The sequence below is a fragment of the Podarcis muralis genome, chromosome 3 (genome assembly GCF_964188315.1).
Source record: "Podarcis muralis chromosome 3, rPodMur119.hap1.1, whole genome shotgun sequence".
NCBI lineage: Eukaryota > Metazoa > Chordata > Lepidosauria > Squamata > Lacertidae > Podarcis > Podarcis muralis.
In genome coordinates this window covers 22,119,314-22,132,331 of record NC_135657.1, presented here as the reverse complement: position 1 = coordinate 22,132,331, position 13,018 = coordinate 22,119,314, and the positions used below count along the sequence as shown (strand labels likewise).

General features: G+C 43.3%; 1 protein-coding gene across 6 annotated transcripts in view; it reads right to left on the bottom strand.

Annotated features, from left to right (window-relative positions):
* Positions 1-13,018, bottom strand: part of THADA (THADA armadillo repeat containing) — a 152,560-nt gene that overhangs the window by 17,798 nt on the left and 121,744 nt on the right. For 3 of the 6 annotated variants that reach the window (XM_077925538.1, XM_028724800.2, XM_077925536.1), the window contains 5 exons: positions 9,373-9,800; positions 8,978-9,099; positions 7,611-7,683; positions 6,896-7,040; positions 4,467-4,598 (listed from right to left, as the gene is read on the bottom strand). In XM_077925538.1, coding sequence (XP_077781664.1) covers positions 4,467-4,598; positions 6,896-7,040; positions 7,611-7,683; positions 8,978-9,099; positions 9,373-9,800 — 900 coding nt within the window. Of the gene's footprint in view, positions 1-4,466; positions 4,599-6,895; positions 7,041-7,610; positions 7,684-8,977; positions 9,100-9,372; positions 9,801-13,018 lie in introns of those variants that run through there. The other 3 variants (XM_077925537.1, XR_013392139.1, XR_013392140.1) reach the window with 3 other exon arrangements.

The following is a 13,018-nucleotide window of genomic DNA, read 5'->3' as shown; positions in this document are numbered from 1 at the left end:
CGAAGCTACCAGCATGAGTTTGACCAAACTGTGGGAGGCAGTGGAAGACAGAAGTGCCTGGTGTGCTCTGGTCCATGGGGTCACGAAGAGTCAGACATGACTAAACGTCTAAACAACAACAACAATGCTCAAAGTGTACAGAGGAACTCTTTGACGACTTGCATGCTAGAGACCACTGTGTGGCTTATAAACTCTTCAGCAAATTGAAATGTATGTTAATATAAGCCTGTGTCTGATTCCCGGACTGTCTGTGGATTGAGAAGGCGTTTGGGCCGCATCCGGCCCCCGGGCCCTAGGTTTCCTACTCCTGTTCTAGAGTAATTCATCGGCTGAAATGCTGGCAGCCAACACCTTGGGAAGGTTTCTGGGTGAGGCTGCGAGACCCTGAAGGCAATATGGTATTCACTCCCTGTATGCCAAAGCTTAGGAGTGCTTGGCCAAACTGGTGGGTATATGTAGTTAGGCCAATATATACTTTAAACTTCAAAGGCTAGACCACATGAGTGTGTGATAGTAATCATAACACAAAGAACACTGAGACATTTATTGGTACTGTTAAAGTTACAGTCCCAGCCCCTCTTTTCTTTGTCAGGAGTGTGCACAGCGGAAACCAGAGCATCTTATGTGGGTTGGAAGATGTTTTCCAATGTGTTAGCAAGTATCAGAAACATTGCAGGCCTCGACAGTTTTCTAGCAAAACATATTCAAGGCTAGTTCCACTTTTCTACTTTCCTAGGAAAGACCCAGATAGAAATATGTGGGAAGCAACAGATAACAATGGGCTTTGAGATACAGCTTCGTAATCAATTGAGACACATGATGGTAAGTGTAAAAAGCAGGGAGACGTGTAGTCATTTCAGCTCAGTTTCAGTTTACTGTCTGGGGCTTCAGACATGACACTATATCCTTACCAGGTGAGGAGTGGCACAGCCCATTCAGGTTTTGTGATACAGAAAAGAAGCCACACTCTTCAGGAGCTAAGACACAAGTTAAATATTTAGATAAGCACAATGGTTTCTATATAGTTGCTTACCATTGTGTGCAGAGAACAAAGTCTTGTTTACAGTTACTTCTTTGTCTGAACCAACATCATCATGTGCTAAGGATTCAGGTTTGTATGAGTATTACAGGGTTGGAAATCCTTTTTCTGAACTCACACCCTGAAAAGAGAAGCACGCCTGACTTCATGAGTGGGGTCAACACTCGGAGCCTTCTCACTTTTTACTTCATCTAAGCAAATGCTCTCACCAGTTTTCAACCTCAAACCAGACCTCTGTTGCTGCACCCAAACATTAGCCTCCCCCTATCCTTACTGGTCTTCCATTACAGGATTAATACCCTCCTATTTAAGGAAATAGGGATGCGAGTGGCGCTGTGGGTTAAACCACAGAGCCTAGGACTTGCCGATCAGGTCAGCGGTTCGGATCCCTGTGACGGGGTGAGCTCCCGTTGCTCGGTCCTTGCTCCTGCCAACCTAGCACTTCGAAAGCACCTCAAAGTGCAAGTAGACAAATAGGTACCGCTCCGGCAAGAAGGTAAAGGGCATTTCTGGGCGCTGCTCTGGTTCGCCAAAAGTGGCTTAGTCATGCTGGCCACATGACCCGGAAGCTGTACGCCAGCTCCCTCGACCAATAAAGCGAGATGAGCACCGCAACCCCAGAGTCAGTCACGACTGGACCTAATGGTCAGGGGTCCCTTTACCTATTTAAGGAAATAATTTGGTCTTTTCTGGTAAAATCCTATTATTATTTAGTTATTGAAACACTTGCCATAGAGCTTTTCTTGTAAACATCACAAGGCAGTGTAAACAAACAAAATAACCTTAAAGTTATGTCAAAACTTACTTGCAGAATAAATGAAGCAGCAGCCAACATTAGGACAAAACAGGTATATTAAATGATTATGCCTAATTGGTATGAATGTTCAAGCAAAGGCCAGAGAGAATAAGTTTCTAGTAGATCTGAAATGACATCAGTCTCAGCGCCTGCCTCGGTTCAGAAGCAAAGCGATTCTAAAGAAAAGGCGCTACTACCGAAATGCATGCTATCCTTACAATGTTTTTACTACATGCCTCTTTTTTGCTGTTTGTATATTGCTGCTTTATTGTACTTTATTATTTCTTGCAAGAGGCCTTGGACTATATGAGAAAAGTGGGGCACAAATATTTTCAATTAAACAGAAGATTTTCTGAATCAATCAAGCTAATGAGAGTGGATGAATTTAGATGCAGCATTCAGCATATAAAATATGCGCTTTTCCAACATGAGGAGTGCAAAATAAACACAGGGAAACAAGGGGTGATGTGACCCTTGCCAACAGTCAATGGGTGGGAGACCTGTGGACCTCCAGATATTGTTGGATTTCAACACCCATCAAACCCATCCGTCCCCCCCATCCCAACTTGTAAGCCACACCCTTCATCATCCTAAAACCGAGCAGCAGACCCAGCACTACTGGAGAGATTCCTGGATGATGACCCCTGCATGCCAGCTGGGATGAGGTCCTCTGGCACACAATGGGAGGCTGCAGCTGTGGCCAAACCAGCCTCACAATGTCCTGATTGTGCCAGCAGCTGAGCAGTAGACAAGCCTAGAGGGAGATGGTAGAAAGGCATGGTTCCACTGCCATCTATTCCTCCTCTGCCAGAATAGCCAGGTGGTGCTGGAAACACCTGCTGGTATGCTCAGGAAGATAAGCCTGCCAGGAGTTTCCTAGGGAGGATCTAGCCCAGAGCCATCCAGCAGCCCAGGGACAGAGAAAAGAAACGGGAAAGCATTGGGGAGAGATGATGACAACTCAGGGTGATTTAAGCCCTTCCTGTCTTGTAACTGAGGCCAGGAGGGGAGATGGAGCCACAGGGAACAGGAGGGTAGCTCCTCCCCACTCAACACACCCTGGAACTGTTTCAGCAGATGTAGGAGAAAAGGAAGCTCTAGGGAAGAAATGGCAAGTGTCCCACATTAGCCTCCTGCTGGAAAGAGAGGAGACTAAACTACCGGGAGGCAACAAATCGGAAGTATCAGAATTTCTCCTTTAAAAAAAGGAAAAGTTGTTTTTCAAAAAATTGTCTTGCGCTTGCATTGTTTGGGGTATACTCGGTAAAAAGCAATTTTGCTTTGAAATAAGCTACATTTTACAGAGCCTATCCTTAACTTGATTAGATTTCGAAGGAACTGTTTAGCATTCACTTTAAATTCAATATTTCAAGTGCAGTCCCTTACATTAAAAGGATTAAAGGAGAGGTGTGTGTGTGTGTGTGTGTGTGTTTGTGTGTGTGTAAAGGTAAAGGTACCCCTGCCCGTACGGGCCAGTCTTGACAGACTCTAGGGTTGTGCGCTCATCTCACTCTAGAGGCCGGGAGCCAGCGCTGTCCGCAGGCACTTCCGGGTCACGTGGCCAGCGTGACGAAGCTACTCTGGCGAGCCAGAGCCGCACATGGAAATGCCGTTTACCTTCCCGCTGGTAAGCGGTCCTTATTTATCTACTTGCACCCGGGGGTGCTTTCGAACTGCTAGGTTGGCAGGCACTGGGACCGAGCAACGGGCGCGCACCCCGCCGCGGGGATTCGAACCGCCGACCATACGATCGTCAAGTCCTAGGCGCTGAGGTTTTACCCACAGCGCCACCTGCGTCCCATATATTTATATATGAGTGCAAAAGCAATAACCCTGTCATGGGCTTGCACTGCACAGATCATGAGCAAGACCATAACTACCTGACAAGTTATTGTTTGTAAGCAAACAAAACAATAACTAATCCTGTTCCTAACCAGATAGTTTGGTTTCTGTGTAGATTGTAACCCTAGAATGACTAAGTTAGAAAAGCGGCAGTGGCTAAACACATCTGAATCCATTAAGTCTGCTGCAAAAATAAACTTATTTTCAACACAGCTGAAGATGTCCTATATAAATAAAAATATTCTAACACTTGAATTCACATAAAACACAGAGTTCTATATACTTATGAATCTGAAAAGGCAACACCTTCATAGCACTGAAGAGATTTTTAAAAGTACAGTGGTACCTCGGGTTACAGGCACTTCAGGTTACAGACACTTCAGGTTACAGACTCCGCTAACCCAGAAATAGTACCTTGGGTTAAGAACTTTGATTCAGGATGAGAACAGAAATCACACGGCGGCAGTGCAGTGGCAGCGGGAGGCCCCATTAGCTAAAGTGGTGCTTCAGGTTAAGAACAGTTTCAGGTTAAGAACAGACCTCCAGAATGAATTAAGTTCTTAACCCGAGGTACCACTGTACCCCTATATTCCTGCTGCAGAGGAATAATTCTCACACACAGTTAAGAAGAGAGGGAAATGATATTGAGATACTGTACTATAAACACAAAGCTTCCTTCTGCAGCTTGTGTCATACCTGCTAACAATATCAACCTAGACATTTTGGCATGTGCAATGAATCTCTTTCACAAGTACTGATGGTTGATGGTGAAGAATAATAATTTCATACCTGTTTTCCTAGAGATATTTTCTTGAGACTGAGCTTGTCTTATAACGCCAGCGACGGTATTCCTTACTATCTGCTCTTCACTCTGCAACAGCTGAACAACACATCTCCAAAGGTGTAATGTATCAGACAGACCTAAGTATTTACAAAAAGAAATGTTAGGAATATTTTTTTAAAAAACAACAACACCAGAATCATAGAATCTTAAGAGTTGGAAGGGACTCAAGGGTTATCTAGTCCAACCGCCTGCAATGCAGGAATCTCAGCTAAAGCATTCATGGCAGATGGCCATCCAAACCCCTGCTTAAAAACCTCCAAGGAAGGTTTTTGTACAGTGGTGCCTCGCAAGACGAAATTAATCCGTTCCGCGAGTCTCTTCGTCTTGCAGTTTTTTCGTCTTGCGAAGCACGGCTATTAGCGGCTTAGCGGCTTAGCGGCTATTAACGGCTATTAACGGCTTAGCGGCTTGGTTCCCTGTAACTTGGCTTCTCGCAGTGAGGGAACCGCCAGAAGGCCCTCGGCACTGGACCTCAGTGTCTGGACAGAACAAGCCAAACAGTCAATAGCCCTGGTTAACTCCATATTCCAGCAGGCCACAAGGGAATCAGCTGAAAGGCCATCAACATGGGATAAAGCATCCCCTACCACTCTCTGGAAACCATTTGGATCCATTAAGTGCTGGGGGCGGACCATCTGAATCAGTCCCACCTCACTGCAGAGGGGAAGGGTCGTAGAGAAGTCCAGTTGCACCAGGAAGTGATCTGACCATGGCACTTCTTTAATTTCGCTTTTACTTAGTGTCAGATCACCAACATCCATAGAGGTGAACACCAGGTCCAAGGCATGTCCACGGCTATGAGTTGGGCCAGACTCATATTCAGGGACAGCCCCATGGAGGCCATGCTTTGCACGAAGTCCCGAGCGGCCCCTTGTAAGGTTGTGTAGGCATGGATGTTAAAATCCCTTAGGACAACCAAACTAGGTGTCTCCAGGAGAACATCCGCCACGACCTGAAGCACCTTGGACAGGGAATCCTTGGTGCAGCGGGGAGGTCGGTACACCAAAAGGAATTCTGTACTGCCCCTATTGCCCAACTTCTAGAACATGAACTCAGAGAATTGGGTCTTCCCAATAGGACGCCTGGTGCAAACTATTGACTTCCTAAAAATCACTGCAACTCCCCCCCCCCCCACAAGGCCTGGGTTGCTGTGCGTAAGAGAAACCTGGTGGACAAGCAGCGGCAAGGACAGGCCCATCTGCTTCATCCAACCAAGTATCTGTTACACATGCCAGGTCAAGTCCTCAATCCACAATCAAGTCATGGATGGCAGTGGTTTTATGAATCATTGACCTGGCATTGCATAGCAGCACCTTCAGGTCGTGTGGGTATCTCTTGCTGATTCTAGTATCCGTCCGGTCAAGACTAGATCCGGAGGCAGGGATAATCCTCAAACAACGACTAAACCTGCCTCCTTGGTAATGACATGGTCTGGTCTTAGCATAACTCCTCCTCCTACCCGTGATCACTGAGATCGGTTGTCCCAGTGCATCTCCCCCCCCCTCCCCCGTGGAACCTGCCCCAGCCATTTTGTTGGCTGGGACCCACTCCCAGGCAGCCCTGGGACAAAATAAAACCTATATAAAAACAAACAAAAAAACAGAATAAAACAATACAAACCAAAGACAGAGTAAAAATTATAAACATACCAAAATTAAACAAATTCCCAAACCCGACTAAACAACCATCCTACCCCCCAGACCAAAAAGAATCTAAAAAGGTAAAAAAGAAATTTTTAAGCTGGCTCTTCTTATTTTCTTAACTTGCAAGAGAGCCTTCTGAGTACTGGTGCCCTGTTCTGCCGCCACAAAGTCTGCTGACACTGACTTTGTCAAGTTTCTAGTGCCAATTGAAGACACATCTATTCGCTCAGTATTTTGATGTTTAGGTTGGTTATTTTGTTTTACTTGCTGTTCTGCCCAGCTGAGGTGGTTTCATTGTATATTTCATTGGTTTTAATGTGCCTTGCCCTGGGGTCATTCATTTCATTAAAAGTGAGTTAGAAATTGTTTGAATAAATTAAAAATAGTAAGCATAGTCGAATGCCATAAAGCACTGTTACAGCAAATCATACCATGCAGATAGGCCCATTTTCTACTGAGAGGACAGATCTTCCTGTGCAGAGGATCAGGTGCTCTACCACAAAGTCACATCTGTTTGCTATATAACATATGCACATCCTTAAGATTTATCATGCCTCTTCCTGCTTCCAAACATAAACATAGGCTACAAGCCGACTGAAAATTTAGCATATATTCTGCTGATTTTGGTGTGTGAGTTTATCATGCGATTTGTTCTCCCACTGAAATCAGTGAAATTCAGAAGCTTAATTTTGGCTTGTCTGTGGTCATACTGCTTAATTCTATTTACTTACCCAACAGAAGCTTTTGACTGGTCAGAAAAAATGGCGTAATGCTCACAAGAATCTCTGCAGCAGCTAATCGGAGATCTGTTTGCTGTTCATCTCCGCAGAAGGAAGTGACTATGCCAACCCATTGCTTCATCTCTGATTTCACCTCCTATAAGAAAATTAATACTGGCTTTAAAAGCCTGAAGTATCCTTGTAAACTGGAGATTAGAGTAAACAAGAAGGGTCAAGCGCTATACTAAAACTGGCACTAAGACAGGAACTAAAAAGTAATAATAAACACAAAATGTGACATTCAGTTTCCACAGAACCAGCAATTCATTCGACACAGAAAAGGAAACCAAAACCATTGCTTTGCTTTTGATGAAAGAAAGAAAGAAAGAAAGAAAGAAAGAAAGAAAGAAAGAAAGAAAATCAAATTTGGCACAACAGCTAGGAGTTCACCACCATTGCTTTAAAAGAATAAAAACTAAAACAGCACTGCATAAATCAGCAGTGGACTCCTTTGTTAATTGTTCTGAGACAATTAACATCAAATCAATTCTGACATTGGTCTTCAGTGTAGTACTTGCTCATGCACTGCAGTCATAATCTCAGGTTTTGTATATATGAAGCAATTAACTTTATAGGTTCATCAAAATGAACCTGCAGAACGGAAACTCTTAATTTATAGTCATAGTAAATCTGATGCAGACATGATTATTAAATGAGATTTCCTTACCTCCTGCTGATCTTGGACAAGATGGATGACCAACTTTGAGGCAAATTTGAGGGATATACTTTGAATTTCAATGCTGCAAAATAAAAGATTAACACAGATCCACAAACCTAAGTGTGAAATAAATGTCAAAGCTACAGCAAAATGCAAGTCAACTGGCAAGCAGTTTAGCAGCAAAGAATCTCATTTTCACTTGTTACACACTTGTTACACACAATATGCTTTATTAGCTGAAGTCAGGATGAAATCTAACAGTCCAATTCATTACAGCTGCTCTGCATGTCAATATACAACCAGAAGAAAAACTTTTGCTTAGGCATGAGGTGGTTGCGCCTTGTGGATATAGAATTGCATTAAAGTATGACAAACCCTCTTCCTCTTAGAAACCAAACTATCTAAGAAGATGAAAAGTTCTATAGAGCCCTGCCCTGTGAATCGCCCTCCCATCAGATGCCAAACAGATAAACAACTATACAACTTTCCAAAAACATCTGAAGGCAGCCCTGTATGGGGAAGTTTTTCATGTCTGGCGATGGCTGGGGAAACCCAGTCAAATGGGCAGGGTATAAATAATAAAATTGTTGTTGTTGTTAACAACCAGTGCAAACGTGTGTAGTAAGATGCATGCCCCAATAACCCATTTTCTATAAAAAGGGCTAGAGGAAGAATGTTATCATAAAAGCAGGTCTAGTGGTCAAACGGAAGATCCGCAGAAAAATACCAGCAGTTTTAAAGTTCTGCGGTAGAAAAGTTGATGCACATGCCAAATCTAACCTGAAAGATATGAATGGCCCACGACAGACAGTAGGAAGTGATGTATTCCTCCACCAACTGGCAAGTTCAATACCAGATTTGTTGGTAGCACTCATAACTATGTTTCGTAAAACCCTTTGAGGGCTGCTTTGCAATCAAGTGATATATAAATTTTATGAAATAGAATAAAAATATGGCCAAGGTAATTTATTAGTTAATTTTACAATATAGATTCAAAGTTCAGATCCCAAAAAAGAAAAGAAAAACACGCCTCCTGCGATCCCATCTTTATGATACAGCAATAACCATTGCCCTGAAACACTGATTTAGCACTTTAAACATGAAGATGCTAGTGAAAAAGAGAACCAGAGGAGCCACTCAGCTTTCTGCTCAGCCTGTAATTCATTTAGACGACTCATCACTTCTTAGCCTTAGCTATGGGCTTCTGAGTATGTATTAAAAATACCACAGAGGCGAATTATTAAAAATATGACAATGTCTGGGGCTTAACAAGACAGTGAGAGCACAAATATTTCTCCTCTCCCACCCTCCGACATCAGTTTATTTTCACTTGGCAACCTGCAATCAGTAAATATAAAAAAGACAAAAGAATTTACCTGTCAGAAGCATCTGCAATATTCAAAACCCAATGCAAGAATTCTCTTGCATTCATTTTTAAAGCATCTTCTGTCTCTGAAAGCACATTTTGCGGGTCCGTATGGTATAGAGCCTCTAATACCTATATATAACAGCAACAAGGGGGGGGGGGGGAAGGGTAAAGATAAAAATAAATTTGGCACGAATTGGATCCATTTGCTCCGAAATTATTATATGTTTTTTACAGATTACAACATCAGTCATGTTGAGAGACCCACTGAAAACGATGGATTTAAGTTACTTGCTTATTTGATTTCAATGAATCTACTCTGAGAATTGCCTACACTGGATAGCACCCAGTGAATTTTACAGTATTTGCATCCAGAGCGGGAGAGGGGGACCACTATGTGTTTACCTTGCAAAAGCATTCCGGATGCTTTTCCTTTACAGCCATCCGAAGCAGGATCTTCTCCAAACCAGACAGTAGACACAATGGAACTTTCCCCCGTTCTTCCATCACAGAGTTGGAATGTCCTTGCTTCAGCCACAGAACAGTTGCTTCTAAGACCAACAAGCGCACTTCGCAGAACTCAGAGTGTAGCAGATGTGCAACTGACAAACAAGGTTTTACTGTTTTCGGTTTGGCAGGTGAACTGTAGTTTGCAAATCCAGGATCTGAAGTCACCGTGAGCATAGACAGGAAGAGTTTGGTGATGCTCTGGAGATACTGAGGAAGTCCTGGCACTGCAGAAGAGTAGCTGATACCCGTTGCCAGTTCCGAATCGGAGATAATTGTGCCTATTTGATCCCAAAATCTGAGCAACTCTGTTCCTGGAATTAAATACGATAGGGTGGTGGGATGAGGAATGAAAAAGGAAAGGTTGTCTTTGGTTATTACTCATAAAACTTGGAACACAATCCAATCAAACTTGAGCACATTTAAGCAGTGAAATATTTTACCCGCTTCCTATGACGTAACAAGCCCACATGATTTAACAACAGAACGTATGTTCAAATTTTGAGGGGCATTTTCCCAAGCTTCATATTACTAATGTTTCGAAAATGAGAACTACAGTGGTACCTCGTGTTCAGTACTTAATTCGTTCCGGAGGTCCGTTCTTAACCTGAAACTGTTCTTAACTTGAAGCACCACTTTAGCTAATGGGGCTCCCTGCTGCCGCCGCGCCGCCGGAGCCTGATTTCTGTTCTTATCCTGAAGCAAAGTTCTTAACCTGAAGCACTATTTCTGGGTTAGTGGAGTCTGTAACCTGAAGTGTATGTAACCTGAAGCATATGCAACCTGAGGTACCACTGTATTTCTTCAGAATTACTCAAGTTTTAAGTTCAACAATTATTTTGGATATTTAAGTAACATATTAAAATTTTCAACATCAGTAGCTAAAACACTAATAAGTAGAATCTGAAGGTCTCCCTCACAACTTTGCAAACATGCAAGTGTTACATAGTTTCTTCAGGGTAATGAATACAGGGAAAAGAAAAAACCCTGAACTGCATTGCATGCCATAGGAGAAGCATTTCACATCTGTGCACAAATGGGGAACTGGAAGCCTCAACAAACTTAGCCATTTTATTTTATTTATATCAGGGGGTTGGACTCGATGGCCATGAGGGTCCCTCCCAATTCTACGATTATTTATTATGACAATATTCACACACAGATATTTATTTCAGTCTGAAGGCACACAAAAACATTTTCAAAAGCAAAATAAAACAGAAATACAAGGGAAAGGGTTCCAAGGCAGTCGCTATGTTTTATCCAGAGCATGTAGGTTCCTGTTTCTTAGTACTTCCAAGAGGAACCTAGCCATGGTAGTGTCATTTGACCTATCTCCAAGGAGGTACTTAAGGTGGAATTTATATCATCATCATCATCATCATCATTTATTTATAACCCGCCCATCTGGTTGGGTTTCCCCAGTCACTCTGGGCGGCTCCCGATAGAATATTAAAAACACGATAAAACATCAAACATTAAAAACTTCCTTAAACAGGGCTGCCTTCAGATGTATTCCAAAAGACAGATAGTTGTTTATTTCCTTGACATCTAATGGGAGGGCGTTCCACAGGGCGGGGGCCACTACCGAGAAGGCCCTCTGCCTGGTTCCCTGTAACCTCACTTCTTGCGGGAAGGGAACCACCAGAAGGCTCTCAGCACTGGACCTCAGTGTCCAGGCTGGACAATGGGGGTGGAGACGCTCCTTCAGGTATACTGGACGGAGGCCGTTTAGGGCTTTTAACGTTAGCACCAACACTTTGAATTGTGCTCGGAAACGTACTAGAAGCCAATGTAGGTCTTTCAGGACCAGCATTACATGGTCTCGGCGGCCACTCCCAGCCACCAGTCTAGCTGCCGCATTCTGGATTGGTTGTAGCTTCTGGATCACCTTTAAAGGTAGCCCCATGTAGAGTGCATTGCAGTAGTCCAAGTGGGAGATAACTAGAGCATGCACCACTCTGGCGAGACAGTCCACGGGCAGGTAGGGTCTCAGCCTGTGTACCAGATGGAGCTAGTAGACAGCTGCCTTGGACACAGAACTGACCTGCGCCTCCATGGACAGCTGTGATCCATTCATACCACACCTTTTCTCCAAGGTCAAAGCGGAACATAAAGGTTTCCCCCTTTCCATTTTATATTCACAACCACCCTGTAAGTTAGGTTAGGCAGAGATGTTGGTAGGTCCAAGGTCACCCAGGAAGCTTTAGGGCTGAGTGAAGATTTGAACCTTCCTAGTGCAACACTCTAACCCATGGATAGGCAAACTAAGGCCCAGGGGCCAGATCCAGCCCAATCGCCTTCTAAATCCGGCCCACGGACGGTCCGAGAATCAGTGTGTTTTTCCATGAGTAGAATGTGTCCTTTTATTTAAAATGCATCTCTGGGTGGCATAGGAATTCATTCATTTCCCCCAAAAAAATATAGTCCAGCCCCCCACAAGGTCTGAGGGACAGTGGGCCAGCCTCCAGCTGAAAAAGTTTGCTGACCCCTGCTCTAACCACTCTACAACACTGCCTGTACACTAGGGATGGGAGGATCTGTCCATTTTTGTTCTTTCAGCTCCTCATGTTTCTTAAATTGTGAAATTGGTAGACTTGTGTTCCAGAATCAGAATTCTCCCCCATCCATACTCTACATCAGTTGATACAATCATTGCTCTAATTTGACAATGGACAATCACTTATAGCCTTCGTGTGGCTGCTGTGAACGAACAGGAGACTGGAAACTCCTAAACCAGGCAGTCCAGATGTGGATTGTCCAAAACACATGTTCAGAAGGCTGCTGGGGGCAGCAAATAAGGAATATCAGCATCCAGCAGCTCATAAGTGTATTTTAGGCTCTGATTTAGACAACTACTTCACCGTTTGAGGGGTTCAGACCCTTTTTGGCTCCCAGTGGTCATCTATTTAGTTGGGGAAGGGGAGACTAAGCAAACACAAATGTTTTCACAGACCTCTGGGGTGCTGTTTCCATATGTTTGTAGCATCTCAAGCCACAGCCCAACATTTCTGACTTTGCCTTATACTCAACATTTTCTCAAAAATGTCTTTCCCAGAAAAACAAAAATCTCATTACAAATGAGTAAATAATCCCTGCGCTTCTACCCCTGATGAAAAAACCCTTCCCTACTTCTATTTACTTCTGCCTAACTTAAAACAAACTCTTTTCCTTGGCCAATGCTATAACTTTTATTAAACCAACACACGTATTAATTTCTAAAGTAAATGTCTGGCTCCGTAACTTAAGGTGAATTAAAGAGGCACTTCTGTCCAGACAAAACTATGCTGCTGGAAGGCTGTTGAACATTTTCTCTATACCAGGATGAAGAAAGATGAAAAAGGAATAGGAAGGAAGACAAAAAATATTAAAGGTAGGATGGGAATTATACACATTGATACGCTGGGCATGACCAGAAGGTATATTCTGCCCAGAAAAAACCCCAGTGTTGCTTCAAAACATAGCTATGCTTTTTCCAACTGGAGGCTGATCACTGGCTAGCATATTAACAAAAATGATGCAGAGCCATTAAACTTAAAATAAAGAA